Raw genomic sequence first — 23,359 nt, 5'->3', positions numbered from 1 at the left:
TTGTCATTTGGTTTTCCATTCTCTCATGAAAAGTATCTCCTGGAACACTGTATACCATAGGTATTCCACACAGTAAATAATCAAAACAAAAAGTATTCATATTCTAAAACTCACTGATTTCAGATATATGTTCTGCTCAAACAGTGAAGCTGAGTTCTAAAATTAGTTGCAGTGAATTTAAAATGAGAAGCTGTGAGTTGAAAACAAGTAAAAACACATAAAACAAAATCCAAGTCTATAAAGTCAATTTTTGGCAGTGAAACATACTCAACTGCACTGAACACATTGAGCAGATTAGAATAGTGGTTATGTTATTGGACGAGTACTGCCACTACCAAGAAGTATAAAATCTGACTGTCACTTGACTTTGAACTATCAACAGCTTCAGTCACGTCAAAGGCACACTCAATCCAGTTGAACTTGCAAAGTCCTTCTCATGGACATCTGGGTGAGAAATCTAAATTGGCAGAACCATCCCATAGGTGAGTTGAACTTTAGCCTGATATCAAGAGAAATGCTAGAATAGTTGGTTGTAATGAGAGTCATTCCACTTGAAGTGTTAACCCTGTTTTTCTCTCTCTGCAAGTGCTGCTTGATCAACTGAGTATTTCCAGCATCATCCATGTTTGTCACGCCTTGATTCAGCAACACTCGTAGAATCTGCCAATATCCAGATTCTCCCAGTGTTCATCATATTCCTGCTGCAAGGCAGATGCACTCAAGGTGCCTACAAAGTGATATATTGATGGGAGAGAGTGCTCCCAGGTTTTGATCATCACCACCTGCTGCCCTACCCCTGTGACCACATGAAGTGCTCCACTTGCGCCCACACCTCCTTCCTCAGGGTCCAAACAGTCCCTCCAAGTGAAGCATCACTTCATCCGTGTACCTGCAGGGGTCATCTACTGCATCCGGTGCTCCCATTGTGGTCTCCTCTACATTAGAGAGAATGGATGAAGGCAGAGAGATTGCTTTGTTGAGATTGCTTCATCGAGCATCTCGGCTCTGTCCACTGCAATAGTGACTTGTCAGGGAGGCGTTTCAGTGACTACACTTCCTGAGAAGACTGAAGTGGGCAAGGCTACTGTCAACCTTCTACAAGAGCTCTATCAAGAGTGTCCTGGCTGGCTTGCATCACAGTGTGGTAATGTTGCTGCAGATAAATGGATCAGAGAACAATCCACAGGACCATAATTGTGGGAGAGAGTATCATTGGAGCCTACCATCAATATGATCTACTGGGATTGTTGTCTAAAGAGGGTACACAGAATCACACAGTATCTTTCCTCTGGTCCTATTGGGAAAGAGATACAGGAGCATCAGGCTGAGGAGCAGCTTCTTCCCATGGGCAGTGAGAATGTTGACCAACCAAAGGAACTGCTCTCTCTATCCATCCGAGACTCTCATATTCATGAACCAATATTTATTTGTATGTGTGAATTCTTGTCCTGCATATGTATTGTTTGTCTGTATGTGTTATATTGGGTTGTGTTTGTGTTTTGGACCAAAGACTGGAGAACGCTGTTTCATCGGGTTGAACTTATGCAATCAGATGACAATAAACTTGACTTGACTTGACAACCCATTTCAAATCCCCACCCCATTCTCATGCTGACATGTCTGTCCATTGTCTCATGCACTGCCACACTGAGACCACCAGGAAACTGGAAGAATAGCACCTCATATTCCATCCAGGCACCCTCCAACCAGATGGCATTAAGATCGAGTTCTCTGGTTTCTGTTAGTCCCTTTCACTTTTATTCCTATTTCTCTTTTCTTCTAGCTCTGTCTCCTCTCTCCTTTTTCCTCTGTCTTCTTTCCTCTAGCTCTGCATTCGCAGATCAATTCTCACCTTGCCTCCTGTCCATAACCAGTTATTACCTTTTGTCTGTGCTCCTCCCCCTGCCCTTTCTTTCCTTCTCTCCAGCCTTTTAATTGAGATGCCTGCTTGGTCTTTACTCATACCTTGATGAAAGGCTCAGGCCTGAAACATGTATATTCACCTCCTATTGATACTGTGAGACCTGCTGAGTTTCTTCAACATTTCTGTGTTTTTACGACAATCACAGCATCTGCAGACTTGCGTATTTCACACCACCTACTGTCCTCCCATGGCTGAAAAATCAGCATTTCGCCATAGTGCCACAGTGAACATTATTCAGAAGGAGCACTGAAGTAAATAACTGTAATGTATTCCAGATGGGCAGCTTCATTGTCCAGCATTGGAATTGGCTTGAAAGCACCAACATGGAGTGTGGAGGAGTAGCTTCACAACATGGACCACAGCTGATCAAGAAGGGTGTTCTTCATTACCACCTTAAAGATAATCGTATCTTCTGAGTCTGATCAGATAGATCCAAGGACACTGTGGGAAGCTAGAGAGGAAATTGCAGGTACCTTGGCTGAAATTTATGAGTTGTCATTAAATAAACGTGATGTGCCAGATGACCAGAGGGTGGTAAATATTGCGCTTCTGCTCAAGAAGGGCTGCAGGGAAAAGCTTGGGAACTACAGGGCACTGAGTCTGACATGTTTTACGAAAGAGTATTTTGAGGGAGAAGATATTCAGGGACCTCCATAATGTTTGGGACAAAGATACTTTTTTTTCCCTTTATTTGTCCCTGTGCTCCACAATTTTAAATTAGTAATCAAACAATTCACGTGTAACTAAAGTGCACATTCCAGATTTTATTCAAGGTTATTTGTATACATTTTGGTTGGATCATGTAGAAATTGCAGCACTTTTTATATATAGTCCCCTTATTTCAGGGCACCATAATGTTTGGGTCATTTGGTTTCACAGGTGTTTGTGAGTACTCAGGTGTGTTTAATTGCTTCATCGGTGCAGATATAACAGCTAAGCTTGCTTCTAAACTTTTGATCCCCCTTGGAGTCTATAGTTGCCATTTTTCAACACGAGGACCTGAGTTGAGCCAATGAAAGTCAAAGAAGCCATTATGAGGCTGAAAAACAAGAATAAAGCATCACCCAAACTTTAGGATTATCAAAATCAACTGTATGGAACATAATTAAGAAGAAAGAGCGTACTAATGAGTTCAGTAATCACAAAGGAACTGGTAGGCCAAGGAAGACTCCACTGGTGGTGACAGAAGAATACTCATCATCCTGAAGAAAAATCCCCAAATGCCTATCCACCAGATCAGAAACATTCTTCAGAAGGCAGGTGTTGATATGTGAATTTCTACTGTCTTCAGAAGACTTCATGAACAGTAATACAGAGGCTACACTACAAGATGCAAACCATGGCAAAAGTGGTATGCGTTTAATCTTGGGCAGTTTCTTTATGCCTCCACACTTTGCTCTCACCATCACTCTGATTCAGGTTAGTCTCCGGTCTCATCTGTCAAAAAGACATTTCCAAGATTCTGCAGGCTCTTTTAAACTTGGAAAACTGTAATCTGGCCGTCTTTTCTGTGGCTGACCAGTGTAAAAGCATCCGTATTTCTTTTCATGAAGTTGTCTGCGGACAGTAGTCATTGACATATCCACATTTGCCTCCTGAAGAGTGTTTCTGATCTGTTGGACATATGTTGGGCATTTTTCTTCATAATAATGAGAATTCATCTGTCATTAGCCTGGAGGTTTTCCTTGGAATACCAGTCCCTTTGCTCACTTTACTGAGCTCACCAGTATACTCTTTCTTCCTAATGATGTTACAAACAGTTGATTTTGGTAATCCTAAGGTTCGGACGATGTCTCTTACTGTTTTATTCTTGTTTTACAGCCTCATGATGGCATCTTTGACTTTCATTGGTATAACTCTGGTCCTCATGTAGAAAAATGGCAACTTACAGACTCCAGGATGTTTCCAGAACCTGAAGATGTGGCAGAGGTAGGCACTACTGTAACATTTAAACAAGATTTGGATGGATACATGGTCAGCATTGACAGGTTGGGCCGAAGGGCCTGTTTTCACACTGCATGACTCCATGACCTCTCAAGAGTGGTTGGGGATGAGCTTTATATTATTATCTTGCCAACAAGAGCCACATTTTTAAAAATTAAATCTGCAAAATAAATTGCAAGTGACTTTGGAATTGCTTTAATGGACTTTGGAATTGCTAAATGTTAACTTCCCAAATCTTGGCTGTTTGATTTAATGGAGTATTAAAGGAAATATGTAACTGTAATGAAGTTTTCTGTACTATAGACGTCAATGTACACGTCGTGGAATTGCTGTATATGTTGTTGAGTTGATGTATACACGGGGAAACCAATGTACATGCTGTGGAGTCTAGTGCAAGACTGACACCTCCAGGCTTGCATGGTGGGCTTATATACATCACTGCTTCTGTCATATGGGCAGGAAGTGATGTCATCAGCCCAGATTAAAAACCTATGTTAGATGCAGGTCAGTTTCCAGCATTTTCCACAGCATGTTTTCCAGTTTGGGAGCCGGTTCGCTAGCTGGTAAGTGAGTCGCCACATGAATGTTTAAAAAAAAAATAGGGCTGGAGCAATTAATTTAGTAATCTACATTCCACAGTACAAAAAGAGATGATCCATTGAAACCGTACAAGTGCTAGTGTCATTGTCTATATTCCATAGCTTGTGAATACAGGTACTCCCCGACTTATGACCATAATTGGGACTGAAGGATTGGCTGTATCTTGAAATGGAAGTCAGTCAGAATTTTGTCTGCACGTGTGGAGTACCAAAGCCTTAAATCAAAATTTTAATCAAATCTTTTTTTCATTGTAGATTTGATGATAACAAACTTAAAGCTTCCTGAATTTGTCAATCAATCTTGGTGAATCTTTCCAGATTTTGGTACCTGCTTACCTTGTTAGTTGGCGTCCTAGGATTCTAGGCTGGGTGCGGCCATCTTGATTCCTGTGCACATGCGTGATGGGTTTGCATATTGGATTTAGGTTGGTGCATGCACAAGAGTTAAGGGCACAAATTCAATATTGTCAGGGCACTTAATTCTCGCGCATGCACCTACTGAATTCCAGTACGTGAACCCACAGTACATGCATCATCCGAAGACTCACGCATGTGCATAGGAATCAAGATGGCTGCGCCCAGCCTAAGGACCATGGGACGCCAACTAACAACATAAGTATGCACATTTTGGCTCTTACATGCCCTGTGTCCCTGTTATAGTTTGTCAAATACAACATAAACTTGATATTTTTTCTTATATATCATAAAAACTTTTGGTCATATATGCAGATGGACGTAAGTCATATAGGTCGCAAGTTGGAGAGTACCTGTAATTCCTGCTGAAAGCTAAAACTGCACACCGGTTAGCCTAATATCAGTATTGGGGATAAAGTTGAATCATTTGATGGCAAGGTACTTGAAAAATATTAACAATTGACAAATTCAACATGAATTTCTCCAAGGGAAATTTTGTTTGACAAACTTACTGGAACTTTTTGAGGATGTAATATGTAGACTGGCATAGGTAATAGGTAGAATGTGGAAAGGCATGGACAGAGTAGATGTAGAAAGTTTGTTTCCCGTGATGTGAGAGTATTGGACAAGAGGGCACAACTTCAGGATTGAAGGGTGTCCACTTAGTACAGAGATGTGGAGGAATTTTTGTTTTAGCCAGAGGGTGGTGAATCTGTGGAACTTGTTGCCACAGGCAGTTGGGGAGTTATTTGGTGCATTTATGACAGATTGATAGGTTCTTGATTAGCCAGAGCATCAAAGGTTATGGGGAGAATGCTGGGGAATGGGACTGAGTAGGAGAATGGATCAGCTCATAATTGAATGGCGGGTCAGACTTGAAAGGCTGAATAACCTATTTCTGTTCCTCTGACTTATTGTCTTATGGCCTAAAAGATGATCATTAGATGTGAGGTATTTGGATTTTCTGAAGGTCTATGATAATGTCCCACATAAAGAGGCTGGTGTGCAAAATGGAAACACCTGGATTGCGATTAACTTGTTGCATAGACTGAATTGGCAGATAGTAAACAGAGAGTCGCTCTTTTTATTCTATTTTCTGGGTAGCAGGCATAGGCTGGTGGGGTGATATGAAGATCAGTGGTTGAATCACTGCTATTCATAATGTGAATCAGTTATCTTGATAAGGAAATCAAATTAACTATTACTACATTTGTATGTGTTATATTGGGTTGTGTTTGTGTTTTGGACCAAAGACTGGAGAACGCTGTTTCATCGGGTTGTACTTATGCAATGTAGGCAAGGTGGTGGTGATATAGTGGGTTCAGGGTGATACAGACACACTGTGTGCATGGGCAGATGCAGAATGATTTTGATAAAGGTGGAGATATCCACTTTTGGTATGTTGGCTTTCATTGCAAGAAATTTTAGTATGGGAGCCAAGACATCTTCTGATTATATACAGCCTTGATGAGATGACCCCTGGAGTACTGCACACAGTTTTGGTCACAGAGGGTGTAGCTTGATCAATGACCACACACAGACACAAAGCACATGGCCAAAGGCTTTAATATCTTGAAACCTCCAGCATACGACTACATGCTTCTGGTCCAGATGCCAGGGCGGAATTGAGGGAGGAGACTAGGGCTCTCGGCCTTCATTGGGAAACTATGGTGAAAAGTTACCAGGACGGAGGCAGGCCACCCTGATCAGTCCACTGAGGTCCCCCACCTGCTCCACCACACTATGAAAGTTCATCACACTGATTCCTGGGATGATGGATAGTTCAGGATTGAGACAAGGAAAAATTCCTACACTTTAACCTGGGAAATTCACTACAAAATGCTGTGGATGTCAAGTCCCTGATTATGATCAGGAAATATATAGGTTTCTAGATACAAATAGCAACAAGTGTAATAGGGAAGAGAAAGGGGATGTGGAATTCTGATTGTGTGGCAGCCAAGATCATACTGAATCTCCACAGGGATTACTCCCGCTCCTGTTCTCTTCTACGTATCCAAGAACATATCCAAGAACATTTGTTAAAAATACAAATTTCCCATGAACAACTTCTCAGCATTTGTCTTTCTGATAAGTGGTTTCATGCACTTACATTGATGCACACTCTATCTGATTTCCCAGCTTCCCTGAACTTTGTTGCTGGGAGTACATACTCTATCTCCTTGTGGTCAAAACAGGATATTCATATACTTTGCATGTGTCCTTACTTCCACTCTTTTTGAAGAAAAACTTCCACTGGCCCTTTCATGCAGTTAAAAAGCCCGAGTGTAAGGGCAGAGATTCTCTGCCCTTGCATCGGGAGACTTACCTCCATGAATGCTCCGTGGCTGGCTCCAAGACACTGACTGCAATCCCTCTCGGGGTAATAATCAGCGGCAGAGCACTGCGCTTTGCCACCTAGCATGAATGTAATGCAGCTGGATAGGGGCGGGGTGATGATGTCACACGACATCATCAGCCTGAGACGCAGGAGCAGGATCTTTAAAACACCGACAGCTTGGTGTTTATGAATGAAGTCGATTCGGCGGGCAGCGCTAAGGCACCAGTCACCCCACTTTCATCGGCTCTGGAAGGTGCTTTGAGGTGCCGTTCAACATGAATGCAACGCAAGAGCAGCCTTTTAGGGCTGCTCCATGAAAGATAAGTTTATATTTTTCCCTCCGCACTTATAGCTGGCCTCCAGGCTGAGTCTTGGCGTGAAAGGCCTATAGACGAGTTATGACCTGACTCAGTAAATCCGTTATACAATTTGGCTACAAAGAGCAACAATAAAAGGAACTGTGTAATTTCCCCAACTTCACACCTGAATCATTGTTAATTTAGTCAAGATATCTTATTTCCCTCATTCTGCTTTTGAGAATTGTGCTGAATACAAAAAAAATCTGCTTTCCACACCTTATTGTTTATAAATTATATACTTGACAAGGTGAATTATTTTACTGATGATAGATTATAATACACAGTTGATTATGTGCACATGTGTGGAACAATACATGTAATAGTATATAACAATTGTATGGATTGAGTACAGGTTATACTGTATATTTAGTGTACTTCCTAATCCACAATCACATTCTACGATTCACCCTGTGCTATAACTTACAAATGTCCAATACGATGAATATTTCAGGTATTGGTCACTATATAATTCATGGATTAGCGACAGTAAAATAACATGATAAAGAACTGAGTGGGATTGGGTGTTGTAGCTTGGATTCATGTAAATTCTGGTACAGAATATGGAGCATTTCATCTCACAATATAGTTTAAGGTAAAATATTTTACAATTGAATAATCCAGTCAGGTTTATACCTGAATGGAATGTATCTGAGATTTTGTGAGGTTTTCATAATACATAATAATGTAAATTAAAACATGTATTATAAAAAATAGTGTGGTTAAAATCCATAAAATGAAATTATCACAGTTAAAAGCATTTAATTTTGCTCAGTTTATTATAGTATTGTAACAAATTATAGTACTATAAATAAAATATTTAATCATGTTTTCCTTAGAAGTTGTAGGAGGTTGTGAATGTGGTCTGTAAAGTCATAAGGGGCTTTGATAGTGTGAATAAGGATAGTCAATTTCCTCAAGTGGGAGAATCGAAGACAAGAGGTAGAACCGTGAGGTGAGAGGGGACAGTTTGTTGCTCAGAGCATGGTGGGCATGTAGAATGAGCTGCCAGTTACAGACTAGTGGAGACAAATTCATTAGGTTTCTTTAAAAAAAAAAAATTGGATAGCTACATGGATAGGAGCTGATTGGAAAGCACGGGACTAATGCAGGCAAATGGGATAAAAGCAAGAAGTCGTTTGGTGAGGATGAGTTGGGCCTGTGAGCCTGTCTCAATGCTGTGGGACTCTGACTATGATGCTATTAACAGATTTAGAGACAGACACAGGTCTATAGACATAGAGGACTTCTTTTTTTCTGTTCTCAGTGACATGGATACATGTTAGCTGCACCACAATTTTTCCCAGCACTCACAGAAAAATAGCTCCCAATAAGCCTTCCCGAATGAAGGAGTTTTGATACTAGGCCCTGCATTCATTCACCTCATGGGCTAAATTGCAAAACAACTGTTGATTATGCATGAAAGGTCAACTGCTTTTAGGAAAAAAAGTAATTTCATCATTAGGCCACAGTAATAACAAAAGTACGACACTTGATCTCAGCCAAAAGGCAGAGAAGCGATAGTAATAACATGTGTGCATTTAGAAATGTGTCCTGAATGTAGTACTATGCACCAAATTATATAAAAATATTTATCATCAATTCTCTGATTGATAATGAGCTGCAAAAATAGGTACTGAGGCGCATTACATGAGCAAAATAATACATTTTGGGGAGCTTTTTAATTGAAGAATAAAGGCTAGAGGGACCAAAGGAGGCAGTTCCAGAGCTTGGGACCAAGACCCTTGAAAAGTACAGCCCTGAAGGTGGAACAATTAGAAAATTGAATGAATGGGATACTGAAACTGAGAGATTGCTTTGGGTTTTAGGAATTGACTCCATCAATAACTCCTGTTGCCTCAGAAAAGCAGCCAACCAATTAAAGAACATCATCCCCGGCAATGCTCTCTTCTCTGAACTGGGTGTGTAAAGATTAAGGGGAAACATCATTTGAAAGCTAGGACAAGATTGTTAAAAATCAGATTTGTGAACCACATCAGGTTGGAAAGCTCAGGGAGTGATGGTGAGCAAGATTTGTTGCGAATTAATGTGCAGGTGACATTTTGGTTGGTCATATCAACATAGGAAGATAGGAGACATCCAGGGGTGTTTTAGAAAAGTTTATGACTTCAAAGTCGTTGTTAGTGCAACACTATTATTAGTGCCAGAGACCCAGGTTCGAATCCAGCACCTTCTGCCAGGGGTTTGTGTGTTCTCCTCATGACTGCATGGGTTTTGTTCAGGTGCTCGGATTTCTTCCCACATTTGAAAGATATACAATGTGAATAGGTTAATAGGTGGTGCGACCTCATGGGCTGTATCACTAAATTAATTAAAATTAATAGTTCCACATCATGGAGGAGTTAATCATTCTCCGAGTGAAACCTATTGTTAATCATCAAGCTCATCATCAGAAGTGCATCGTTCCCTGAAGGTAGAAACTCATGTGAATAGGGTGGTGAAGAAGGCTTTTAGTATGCTGGCCTTTATCAATCATTGCATGGAATATAGGAGTTGGGAAGTGATGTTGAGATTGTATAAGGCGTTGGTGCGGCCTAATTTGGAGTTCTGTGTTCAGTTCTGGTCGCCTAATTATAGGAAGGATATAAACAGAGTGGAGAGAGTGCAGAGAAGATTTACCAGAATGTTACCTGGGTTTAAGCATCTAGAGTACAGGGAGAGATTGGGCAGATTAGGTCTTTATTCTTTGGAGCGTAGAAGGTCGAGAGGGGATTTGATAGAGGTATTTAAGATTATGAAAGGGATAGACAGAGTGGATGTGGATAGACTATTTCCGTTAAGAGTAGGAGAGATTGAAACAAGAGGACGAGTTAAGAGTTAAGGGGCAGAGGTTTAGAGGTAACATGAGGGGGAACTTCTTTACTCAGAGAGTGGTAGCGGTGTGGAATGAGCTTCCGGGAGAAATAGTGGCGTCAGAGTCAATTTTATTATTTAAGAAAAAGCTGGACAGGTATATGGATGAGAAGAAGGTGGAGGGTTATGGTTATGTGCAGGTAGGTGGGACTAGAGAGGAGTGTTTGGTTCGGTGCGGACTAGAAGGGCCTAATGGCCTGATTCCGTGCTGTAATTGTTATGTTATCTTATTTTATGTTATGTTAGAAAAGGGCTCCCTAAAAAGTACTTGCTGCATTTTACATAAGAAATTTGGAATTTAATAATGAAAATGTAACATTTCCAAAAATAGTTTTGGTCTGATGGTACATCATATCTGGATAAAAGCAAACTCAATTTCTTAAAACAGTTCTCAATATATTTAAATCAGGATTACATATAACAGAATCATATGACACAAAGCTCTGCAGATCAGTCAGAACAATTTAATTGAATTTCCAGTTCTGCAATATTAGGCACAGACTACAAAAACTCTGAATTTTACTGATTTTTCCTGCAACCACATAGTATAAGGCATATTTGAAATATAAATCAGGCAACAATGCAATCGGATATGAATTATTCATGGTTCTACAAATCTTTAATGAGGGCTCTAAATATGTAGTTATGGCGTGACAGTTTTTAATATCTAATCTTCTACCCAAATATCCTGCACATTATGCAATACAACATGATTCATTGACAAAACAGATGATAAACATTAGGTTCACTGCCATTCCTGTTATTGGTGGGGTCAAAATCCTGTAATCCATTATCCAATAGCACGATGGAGTGAACAAGGTGAATGCAATATTAGCGTTCATATCTAGACAAATAGGGTATAAGGCTTCATAAGACGCTGGTGAGGCCTTACCTGGAGCACTTGTTGAAGAAAGGATGTGCTGGCATTGGAGAGGGTTCAGAGAAGATTCACAAGAAGGATTCCTGAAATGAAGGGATAAGCATACGAGGAACATTTGAATGCTCTTGGACTATTCTCCTTGGAGTTCAGAAGAATAGGGTGGGGTGGGGGGTGGGGGGAAGGGACGTCATAAAATCATTTTGAATGTTGAAAGGCCTGGAAGAGTACATGTAGTAAAGTTGTTTCCCATGGTGGGAAAGTCGATGACAAGAGAGCATAGAATGGAGAACCTCTGGAATTTGCTACCTCGGGCAGCAGTAGAGGCCAAATCATTGGGTGTATTCAAGGCAGAGCTTGATAGATATCTAAATAGTCAGAGTATCAAGGGTTGTAGAGAGAAGGCAGGAGAATGGATCAGTTCATGATGGAATTGCGGAGCAGACTCAGTGGGTCGAGTGATCTACTTCTGGTCTTTTATTTTATGGTTGGCTGTCATGTGGATGGTGATGGTTTAATGAATTTGGGACAACTATAATTGACAAAATTTTTCAGTCCACAGTGAAGGATTGATAACAATTAATGATCATCTGGGGATAAGTAGAATAGATTGATGTTGTGGACACAATAATTAATTGATATTTAGATAGTGGATTCATCTGCTGTATAATTGTTGCTATTCAATTTAAGATATCTTCTCAGTCTTTTGAGGCTGACTAGCTTTTCACATGCACCATGGATGTTCTTCATTATATAATTATGTTCTTGTTTCATTTACAACACATTAGAAGCCAGTTCCAGCCATTGGACCCGTGCCGCCCAATTGCATCTAATTAACCCTGTACGTTTTAGAGCCTACCAAGTTTAGATGTGACGTTTCAGGATAAACCACCAAGTAATATGGAATGATAAAAATGCAAAGTGGCTGAAAATGGTGACTTATAATGTACCATGCCAAATGTATTGCAGCAGTATCAAATGCAAAATAGAACAACACAAGTTTATGCCTGACAATGTGATTATCCTAGGTGCAGAGTACAATTCAGAGTAATTTAGGTAACATTAAAATCTAGATAATTTAATATCAATATGCATGAAACTAGCATATAAAGAATGAAATATATTTTCAGTGAAACTTTGAGCATGTAAATATAGTAAAAATACACTGGTATAAAAACTGCACAAGAACGAAATGCACTGTGAACACATTCTTATATATATATTCTTTTTTTTAAAGAATAGCTTCTGTTATTCAGAATTTGGCTGCATAAAAACTATGTCCCTTCATAAAGATGACAAATGCAGTAGCAGGACTTTAAACTGGTGAGAGTGAAAGGATAGTTCCGTGACCTTGTCCACCATTTCCTGCACTGCTGCTGTGCTGGGATATTGCAAGGCAGCCGTCTTGGTTGCCATGACAATCCTCTTAAGAAGTTCACAAAGCAGGTTACTATAGTTTAAAACTTTATTCCGAACATCCTGGGCCATTGCCTGTCTTGATAACGTGTCTCCTATAAAGACGAGTTTGTGGGCACTGAGGATGATGAACTTGCTGTGAGCCACGAAGATTCTGGGTGGCTGCCCGCCACTGATAGAGCTGAAGAAGGCATCGATGGCATTCAAAAGTGTTACAAAATGAGTCTCACACTGTTCAGAGTAGAAGAAAAGCAGCTGTTTGTCTTGAGAGCTGAGACTGCTGTTCTGGGGAATGTGATGTGGTGCTTTCCATTTAGAGAGGTCATTCTCTACTGGTTTTGAGACTTCTTTCTCCAGTTCCTGGAACTGGTTTAACTAAAACAGAATAATAAAACAATTATATTAGAATATACATACAAGTGCATATTTGTGTATATATACACATATAAACAGAGAGAGAGATAAATTGGAAGAGGTGCATAGGAGACTCACCAGCTCTTGCCAGGGCCAGAGGGCTTGAGATATTGGGAAAGGTGAGACTGGCTGGGTTTTTGTATCCTAAAACGTAAGAGGCTGGCGTAGGGGGTGACCTTAGAGAAGTTTATAAAGTCTGAGGGGGATGGATAAAATTAACAGTCACAGTCTTTTACCCAAGATTAAGCGGGTACAAATAGAATGTTCAAAAGACATTCAGGCAAATTTATGAATGGTAAAGGCTTGAAGGATATAGATCAAATGAAGACAAATGGATGGCATGGACAAATTGGGCTGGTGTGTGCATGCCTGCCCTGTGCCTCAAGCTCTTACATTAGAATTTAATTGGTAAAATTTATTCAGATTGAGCCTCTCTCAAACCAAAACAACACTGAAATTTAAAGGAAAGCATAGAGATTCAAGATTGAATCAGATTTACAACCCCAATATTTGAGTTAAAAACAATCTGTTGAATGAACTCATTTGGTCGAGCAGCGTCAGTGGGATAAAAGTGGTCGCAGTTTCAGGTTGGAACCCTTCATTCAGAAGGATGCTGTTCAACCCACTGAGTTCCTTCAACAGACTGTTTCAAGCTGCAGATTCTAGCATCTGCAATCTCTTGTGTGTCTCCAACTTTTGAACAATGTTTGGTTGGGGTGGTGCGAGGAGGAGAGTGTATTTTACCTGGGGTAGGAATCCCTTCCTAAATAACTTGTGTATTTAAATTAATGTAGAACAAACAATAGAAAGCTAAAGTTTGGATGCCCAGTATTACTTGACCAGAAGTTTATATATTTGGCATTTTAACCATCCAACATATACATAGTTCAAACTTAAAATGGCAGAGTAATTGTTACAAATGTGATCAACTTCACAACTCTTGTTGAGCCCATCTTCTGGATTACTGACAGAAAACATACCTGATGTTGTTCCAGATGCACTTTATTCTGTTTAATTATATTTTCTTTCTCCAGAAGCTCTCTTTGCTGACGTTCAAATTCATCTTTTCCCTTTAATATTTAAAAATAAAAATACAAACGTATTTGACATGAAAAAATTGCAAGTGTTTTTATGAAACTACTCCTCCCCTCAAAAATATCTTCTTGGAACTTGTGAAACATGTGGTATAGAAGTGGTCCAGAGAAAACTAACAATCAGCAATTTTTCATCTACTGAAGGTGGAAATTCTGCATCAAGTCTCCTGATTCAATAAGATATTCCCATTATACTGCAACTCAAAGGAAAGTGTTCATTGTACTGGCACATCTGTCAGAGCTTCTGCCTCACATCACCAGTGACCCAGGTTCCATCCTGACCACAGATGCTGCCTGAATAGAGTTGACAAGCTTTCCCTCTGGGTCCTCCAGTCTCCTCTCATGTTCCAAAGACATCCAAGTTGGTAGGTTAATTGGCCACTGTTAATTATCTCTTGAGCGAGGGTAAGTGGTAGAATCTGAAAAGAGTTGATGGGAATATGGGGAGGCTGATTGAAATGGAATTAAATGTAGGGTTAGTTTGAGTGTATGCTTGATGGCTGGCATGGACTCTATGAAGGATCGGACCCGTTTGTAGGCTTGAGGATTCAGTCACATTTCTGTTAAAGCCATACCAGCCTCTCAAAGCATTACAATAAATATACACTAACATTCAATTAAAAAAGAACATATGCAGATGCTAGGGTCAAGTGCAATACCCAAATGCGCTGGAGAAACTCAGCAGGCCCGGGGCAGATATGCTGGTTCCCTTTACTTCCTATGTATGCTATGTGATCTACTGAGTTTTTCCTGCACGTTTCTGTATTATATACATTAATAATACACTGCCAGAAAATGCTTGCTTCTAACTTTGCATAGAATTTTGCCATTGATAATTTTCAGCATGCTTATGAGATTCAAATTCCTTAACATATTTCAAACAAAAGGGAAAGGGGAAGTTGAGTTCAAAAGCTAAAATTTATTGCAAACCTGTAAATGGACATAATCATAATCTTCCATCCAACTTTTATCAAATAGCTCTTTATTTTTCAAGTGGTCTTGGGGATCCAACTGCGGAGGGCTGTGCAGTGACCTTATCTGAATCAATGTCTTCTCTGTTTGTGAATGGGGCTGCCCACAATTTGTCGTAGCTTTGTCATCAGTCCCTTGGCTTACTTCGTGAACAGTCTCAAGGTTGGTAATACCAACCCCCGGCTTGAATAAGAATTCTGCATTTGTGCTGATTGAGGATGCTAACTGCTTGACATCATCTGGGACCATCTGTGTCACCATGATGAAACGGTCCAAGTCATCACATTTGTTGTGAGACCTGTTCACCACCAGGATGTTCAAGGACCAGTTGTTATTATCCAACGTCTGGCTGGTCTGGACTAGGATCTGGTAGGAATCATCCAAACGCTGCAGTTGCCTTTTCAACTTGTGGTGAAGACTGGTATCTGATAAACGTGATGCATTTGCAATGGCACTTTGGGCAAATCCAAGAAAGCCAAGAAGTGAGTGTTTGACTTTGTCAACGCTGGCATGGATCTCATTGAGATTTTTTCCCATTAGTTCATAAGATCGCCAGTCAGAGATGACAAAAGCCAGGAGTCCCTTTATTGCCACCTCAACACCATGTTGCAGCTGAGTCAGTCTCTCAAAGGCAGAGTCTGGGTCCATCAGAACTTTCTTCTCTGGAATTGGCGATGCTGAAATGGAAGACTCCTTGGATGTTGTTGAAGATGTAGACATATTACTACGTGTGCTACCTGTGCTGGAGAACGACAAGCGATTCATTCCATCAGTCGCATCCTGCACCCCCTTAACATCCTGTAAAACCTGTGGGGGTATGTCGTAGACAACGCTCTCTGCTGTTGGTGCAGATTGATCAAAGTCTTGCATACCTCGAGGGATATCATAGGTGCCCCTCTGTGAGCTCTGTTGATTGGTTGGTGGAATATCATAAACGCACAATCTTTGTGAAACCAACTCTGAATTAACCACTGTCGGTGGCACATCATAAATAGACTGTTTCAGTGAGCTGATCCCAGTTCCTGGGAGGACTGCTTGCAGTTTTAAAGGTTGCTTTACAGTAGTTGGAGGGATATCATATAATCTCTCGGACTTATGACTAATAAGAGGATCTGTGAAATGCCTCATTGGTGGTGGGAAATCATACGTAGCTTCTCTGTCATGACTGCCACATGCCTCCTTGCAAGAAGTGGGTGGTATATCATATACCTGCAAGGAAATAGCAAGAATAGTTTGATATACTTTTTCTGAAACAAAAGCCTTTGAGAAGAATGGTGAATCATAGGATTGAAACACAAGATAAGCAAAAAACTACAGAAGAAAGGCAGTGCACAGAGGTGCTGGAAGAGGTCAGCAGGTTATGCAGCATCCATGGAAAGTGATAGGCAGTCAACTTCAGGTACCCTTTCCAAGTCAAAGGAGTGCCCATGGGTACCTGCATGGGTCCCAGATATGCCTGCCTCTTTTTTTTTGGTCTTGAGGAACAATCCATGCTGCTAGCCAACACTGACAAGGTCCCTCAACTCTCCACCTCTACATTCGTGACTATACTGGTGCTGCCTCATGCGGCCATGATGAGCTCATCGACTTAATTCACTTTGCTGCTAACTTTCACTGTGACCTCAAATTCACTTGGTCCATCTCCAGCGACCCTTTATTGATCTACCCCAGATGCAATAAAAACAGGATTCCCCTTGTCCGAACCTACCAGCCACTGCAACTAACATATTATCCTCAGCAATTTCCATCACCTACAAATTTATCCCACAGACACATCTTCCTTTCTCCTTCCCTCTCTGCCTTCCATGGGGACCACTCCCTCGTCCACTCATCATTTCCCACCATCACCCCATTAGCCCCTTCCCCTGCGACTGCAGGAAGTGCCACACTATACACCTCCTCTCTCACCATTTGGGGAACCAAGCAGTTCTTCCACGTGAAGTAACACTTGTGAATTTGCAGGAGTAATTTACTGCATCCAATGTTCCTGTGATGGGTTTCTCTACATCAGAGATTCTGGATGCAGACTGGGAGATCATTTTGCTAAGAACCTTCACTCTGTCCACACCAGTGGCCAAACATTTCAATTCTGGGCCCCACTCCCACACTGACATATGGTTTCATGCTTTGCCAAATCAAGGTCATCAGTAAATTGGAAGAGCAATACCTCATATTCTGTCTGGGCACTCTCCAATCAGATGGCATTAACATCAATTTCTCAATCCCTCCATCTCCTTTCCTCCAACTCTTCACTCTCTTCCCTCTACATTCAGAGCCATCGCTTCTCCCCATTTGCTGTTGTGCCCTCCCTCCTTTATTCACCTATTACTTCTTGCCTGTGGGCCTGTGCTCCTCCTCCCCACCCTTTTATTCAGGCACCTGCTCAAACCTTGACGAAGAGGAACAAGCAAAAACACAATGCTGGAGAAACTCAGCAGGTCAAACCATGTACTTTATATAGCAAAGATAAAGGTAGATAACCAACATTTCAGACTTGAGCCCTTCATCAAGTTATGGCAGAATGTAGGCAGGTGCCTGAACAAAATGTGGGTGGAGGGAGGGGCAAGGGAAGCAGCACAGGCCCAAAGGCAGAAGTTAATAGGTGGATGAGGGAGGGAGGGCACACCAGCAAGAAGGATGAGGGGGATGGCTCTGTGAATGGAGAGGGATGGGAGTAGAGAGATGGAGGAAAGAAGACAAAGGGATTGGGAAGGGAGGGAGAACAGAGTAGGCTAGCAGAAACCAGAGAGGTCATTGTTAATGCCATCTGGTTGGAGAGTGCCCAGATGGAAAAGTAAGGGCTGCTCCTCCAATTTAAAGGCGGTCTTGGTAGGACAGTACGAGGCCATGAATAGATATATCAGCATGCGAGTGGGGCACGGAGACCACTGGAAGAGCCCAAAGCATTGGTTATGCATCTTTATCTTTGCTATTTGAATTATGCTGTTTGACCTGCTGAGTTTATCCAGCATTGTGCTTTTACTTCAATCACGGCATCTGCAGACTTTTGTGTTTTACTTCAGGTACCTGATACCTGATGGAGGTCTCAAGCCCAAAATACTGACTGCCTATTGCTTTCCATGGATGCTGCATGACCTGCTGAGTTCCTCCAGCACTTGTGTGTATTGCACTAGACCCCAGGATCTGTAGATTTTCTTGCTTACCTTGCTGCAGAAGTTAGGAGGTCAGGCAGCACTGGCAGAGGGAACTGGACTGTTAATATTTCAGGCCAAAACACTGCTTCAGGACTGGTCCAAAGCACAGCATGGAAACCATCCGTCCGACCCAACTTATCTATGCAAATGAAGTAGTTTACCTCAACCTGTGTTTGATGTCCATTTTATCAAATGCCCTCTGAAATCTAAAAATAGTCCATCCACTGGATCCCCTTAATCCTCATTCAAAGGTTAATACAGAGTAAAATCTCTGTAAGGAGTTATGTATTGCCTGGGTGGAAGATTGGCTGGCTCACAGAAAATAGTAGGTTATTTCTGTTTGGTAGGGTTTATCCTGAGGATGGCTGCTGAAGCCTCAATTTCATTCAATTTATGTAAATGATTTGGATGAAAGCACTGAGGATGTGTTGATTGAATTTTCCAATGACACAAAAATATGTAGGAAAGTAAGCTGTGATTCTGACAGAAGGAAACACCAGAGAGCAAGAAAAATGTTAAATGAATGGCCACTGATCTTGCAAATGAAAAATAATTTTGGTAAAAAATTATTTTGTTCATTTCTGGAAGAGAAATAAAAAAAAGAGGATATTTTCAAAGTGGTAAAATAATGCAGAGCTCTGAGATACAGAAGGACCTGGGTCTCCTAGTTCATGATTTGTAAAGGTCTAGTATGCAGAATACTGCATGCAATTATTCAAGCAGACAGAAGGTCATCATTTATTGTGAACAGAACTGCATGCAAAAGTAGTGAAGTTATTCAACAATTATATAAGGCATTGGTGAAGGCAAATCTCGACTACAGTATTGGGCTTCATTATTTAAAGAAGGGTGTGAATGTGTGGCAAACAGTTCAGAAGAGATTTACTAGATAGACACTTGGAAAGTCTGATGATGAAAGGTTGAACAAATTAGGATGGTGTCTGGAAGAGTGAACAGGTCCTACTGAAATTCATAAAAGCCTGAAATGTCTTGATACAGTGCATGCGGTGAGGATATTTTCTCTCGTGGGAGAACCAATGACAAGAGGATACTGTTTAAACATAAGGATCACCCATTTGAAACAGATAGGAAGTAACCTTTTATTTCCATCATGTCTTTGAAAACCTCTTCCTGAAAGTGCAGTGGAAGCAGAGCTTTTGATTTTTTCCCCCAAGGTAGAAAGAGATTGATTTGCAAGGGGATGAAAGGTTACTGCGAACAGGTGGAAATACTGAGTGATGATCACAGACAGATCAATCATGACTTGTTAAATAGCAAAATCAGGGAAAATGTTCAAAGTAGCCTCCAGCTCATTAATTAGCATGAGATTTAGGGAAGGGCTTTCACTGAAGGCATGGCCATTGATGGAACTAAATTCTGATATGAGCATTAGGGTAGATTTGAAGGAATCCAGGAAAATTTAAACCAAGGATTATTATAGGGATGATGGTACAAGTTAGAAGACTGGGAGCAGTGTTTTGGGCAACTCCAGGGTTTATGAGAGTGAGACAGGAAGCCTAGCCAGGGGATTATTGGGACAACAGTAAAACATGAACATCTGCAGACACTGTGGTTGAAGTAAAAACACACAATGCTGGAGAAACTCAGCAGGTCAAACAGTGTCCTTTATATAGCAAAGGTAAACATACATAACCAATGTTTCAGGCTTGAGGCCTTTATCAAGGGATTAAAAAACGTTAGCAGGTAGCTGACCTAAAGAGTAAAGGGGGGGGGGGGGGGTGGCGGTGTGGTCACAAAGACAGGAGGTGATAGGTGGAGAATGGAGGGAGGGGACAGCAGCAATCAAGGGGAGAAGGGATGGATAGGTGAAGGGAGGGAGGAGAACTGGAAAGGGGGAGGGGAGGAGGAAGGGAGAAGAGAAGAATGGGTTAGCAGAAACTGGAAAAGTTGATGTTAATGCCATCTCGCTGGAGAGTGCCCAAACAGAAAATCATCTGTTGTTCCTCCAATTTGCGGGTGGTCTGGGTGTGATAGTACACATGGCCATGGACAGACATGTGAGTATGGGAGTGTAACACAGAATTGAAATGGTTGGTCACTGGGAGGTCTTTGTCACTTTTGTGGATGGAGTGAAGGTGCTCAGCGAAGCGATCTTCCAGACTGCACCCAGTCTCTCCAATGTAGAGAAGGCCACAAAGGGAACACCGGATGCAACCAAGTCTAGATGGAAGAGGATTACAGCAGAAAATGAGTTGGGACAAGTGAAAAGTTACAGAGATGGAAACAGTGAACCACAGAATTGTAACACCGAAACAGCCTCTTCTCATCTGTGCCAAACTATTTACTATGCCTTAACTTGCACCAGTACCATATCTATCCAAATTTCTCCTAAATATTAAAATCGAAACTATATCCCTCACTCTTCTGCTGGCTGTTCAGTCCACAGTTGAACCACCTTCTGAGTGAAGAGATTTCCCTTGAACAATTTCTACACTAGCCTCCCTCAAGGACCCAGGGAATATCTTGTCAGGCCCTTGCGATTTATCCACCCTCATTTGGGACAAGACAGCATGCATCTCCTCCTCTGTAATTTGTAAAGGGTCTCTGAACTCACTGCTATTTTACCTCACTTCTATAGGCTCTGTGTCTGTCTTTCAAGTAAATACAGATACAAAATATCAATTTAAGATCACCCCCATGTTTTCTGGCTCCATGACCATTCTGATCTTCAAGAGTACAAATTTTGTGATTAAAAAAAAAAAATCCTTTTGGTTTTAAAACAGAACTCAGAATTTTCTTTCACCTTGTCTACCAGAGCAACCTTGTGGTATAAGTGATGGCATGTATGCATGGTCCAACCCATTCTTAAAAAAGGTTATACCTTAAGAGTTTTTAAACAGTGGGATCCTTCTGTAAGCCATCAATGGAATTAAGTTGTGATCACTTAAAAGAGAAACTTGAACTCAAAGTAAAATTATAGAACAATGCAGCAAGTACTCACACTTTTATTTTCCTTCCCAAGACTAGGTGGTATGGCATACAACCCTCTAGCTCTGAAGTCTTCAGACTGTGCCTGATGGATGGGTCCTTTCTGCATTGAAGGAGGAATGTCATACAGCTGCAGACAGAGGGTGAAGCTTTGTCAGAACTAAGACCAAACATGGGCTAATGTCACCATTAGACTTGAAATTGTGCATGTTTTAAAATCATTTTGCTTGGGTGTTATCTTGCTGTTGTTGCAAGATCACAATACTTACCTGGATTAGTTGGCACAATAAAATAGAAAAATTGTCTTTCACACCTTACTGCCTTGTGTCACAGTTATCGGATTGACTACAATTAGATTTTAGTAGACAGGGTGTAATGGGATAAATGTATGGTTTTTTAAAAAAATGATTTTGTTCTTACAGTGGATTAGGGGCTCATAACAAATAGCAGGAATGTGGTTTCAAAAGCTAGATTGAAAAATGCATTCGATGAAAGGACTGGGGTAAAATGTAGTTACTATTTGGATTGGAGTAAGTCATAATAAAAGCTAAAGACCATTGTCATCATATATATCTATTATTTGGATTTAGGAATAAGTCAGCCAATATCTGAATTTGTAGGTGATACTTTACTGGGAGCGAAGGTTAGTGGCACTGGGTTGTGGGGAAGTTAACACTGAGAAAATTGCAACATAATAAAAGGGGATGAAACATAGTACAGGTCCTCCAGCGCTCGATGTTGTGCCAACCCATATATTCCTCAAAAAAAAGTACGAAACCTCCCTATGCGCAACCCTCTATTTTTCTTCCATCCATATGCCTGTCTAAGAGTCTCTTAAATGCCCTAATGTTTCAGCCTCCACCACTATCCCCACCAAGGCATTCCAGGCACCCACAACTCTGTGTTTATAAAAAAAAAACTTACCCTTGATGTCTCCTCTAAACTTTCCTCCCTTCACTTTTTACATGTCCTCTCGTGTTTGCTATTCCTGTCCTGGCTGTCTGCCTTATCTATGCCTCTCATAATCTTGTAAGCCTCTTAAGACTTCTCTCATCTTTCTATGGTCCAAAGAGAAAAGTTCCATGTCTGCTAACCTCACCTCATAAGACTTATTTCCAATGCAGATAACATCCTGTAAATCTCCTCTGCAATCTCTCTATAGCCTCCACATCCTTCCTATAATGAGGCCATCAGAACCGAACACATTACTTGAAGTGTGGTCTCACCAGAGATTTGTAGAGTTGCAACATGACCTCTCTACTCCTGAACTCAATCCCCCTATTAATGAAACCCAACATCTCATAGGCCTTCTTTCCTATCAACCTATGAGGGATTGAGGGATGTATGGATTTGTACCCCAAGGTCCTTCTGTTCATCTACTCTTAAGTAACTGACCATTAACCCTGTATTCAGCCTTTTGATTTGGCCTTCCAAACTGCATCACCTCACATTTATCAGGATTGAACTCCATCTGTCACTTCACCGCCCAACTCTGCATCCCATCTATATTCTCTTGTAATCTTTGACACCCTTCAGCACCATCCATAACTCCTTCAACCTTTGCATCATCCGCAACACTGACCCATCCTTCTGCCTTATCATCTGTCATTTATAAAAATAACAAAGAGCAGGGGGTCCCAGAACAGATCCTTGCAGCACTCCACTAGTCACTGACCTCCAGACAGAATACTTTCCTTCCACTACTACTCTTTGCTTTCTACCTGCAAGCCAATTTTTTATCCACACAGTTAAGGTTCCATGGATCCCATGCCTCATGACTTTCTGAACCAAGTCTCTCATAGGGGACTTTGTCAAATGCCTCACTAAAATTCATGTAAACCACATATACTGCCCTGCCCTCATCAATTTATTTTGTTACTTCCTCAATTGTGTTTGTGAGGCATGACCTTCCCTTTACAAAGCTATGCTGACTATCCTTAAGTAGACTGTACTTCTCCAAATGCTCATAAATCTTATTCTTCAGAATTCTTTCCAATAGCACTGACGTTAGACTCAATGGTCTACATTTCCCA

At 41.0% G+C, this 23,359-nt stretch overlaps 1 protein-coding gene and 2 long non-coding RNA genes across 5 annotated transcripts in view; 2 read left to right on the top strand and 1 right to left on the bottom strand.

Moving 5' to 3' along the window:
- Positions 1 to 2,206: 2,206 nt before the first annotated feature.
- Positions 2,207 to 23,359, top strand: part of LOC138751286 (uncharacterized) — a 41,993-nt gene continuing 20,840 nt past the window's right edge. The window contains exons 1-2 of the long non-coding RNA XR_011349801.1: positions 2,207 to 2,393; positions 3,746 to 3,853. This is a non-coding gene — a long non-coding RNA (uncharacterized lncRNA). The remainder of the gene's footprint in view (positions 2,394 to 3,745; positions 3,854 to 23,359) is intronic.
- On the top strand, positions 4,369 to 21,643 carry LOC138751288 (uncharacterized). The gene is made up of 2 exons (XR_011349802.1): positions 4,369 to 4,431; positions 21,361 to 21,643. It is a non-coding gene; the product is annotated as an uncharacterized lncRNA (long non-coding RNA).
- The window catches only part of nedd9 (neural precursor cell expressed, developmentally down-regulated 9), an 85,562-nt gene continuing 73,096 nt past the window's right edge, over positions 10,894 to 23,359 (bottom strand). For 2 of the 3 annotated variants that reach the window (XM_069913392.1, XM_069913391.1), the window contains 4 exons: positions 21,340 to 21,456; positions 15,181 to 16,431; positions 14,137 to 14,226; positions 10,894 to 13,117 (listed from right to left, as the gene is read on the bottom strand). In XM_069913392.1, the coding sequence (XP_069769493.1) occupies positions 12,611 to 13,117; positions 14,137 to 14,226; positions 15,181 to 16,431; positions 21,340 to 21,456 (1,965 nt within the window). In that variant the 3' untranslated portion in view covers positions 10,894 to 12,610. The remainder of the gene's footprint in view (positions 13,118 to 14,136; positions 14,227 to 15,180; positions 16,432 to 21,339; positions 21,457 to 23,359) is intronic. The other variant, XM_069913393.1, reaches the window with a different exon arrangement.

Source organism: Narcine bancroftii, chromosome 1 (genome assembly GCF_036971445.1).
Source record: "Narcine bancroftii isolate sNarBan1 chromosome 1, sNarBan1.hap1, whole genome shotgun sequence".
Taxonomy (NCBI): Eukaryota; Metazoa; Chordata; class Chondrichthyes; order Torpediniformes; family Narcinidae; genus Narcine; species Narcine bancroftii.
The sequence above is the reverse complement of the archived record's forward strand: the minus strand, read 5'-3'. Positions and strand labels throughout refer to the sequence as shown.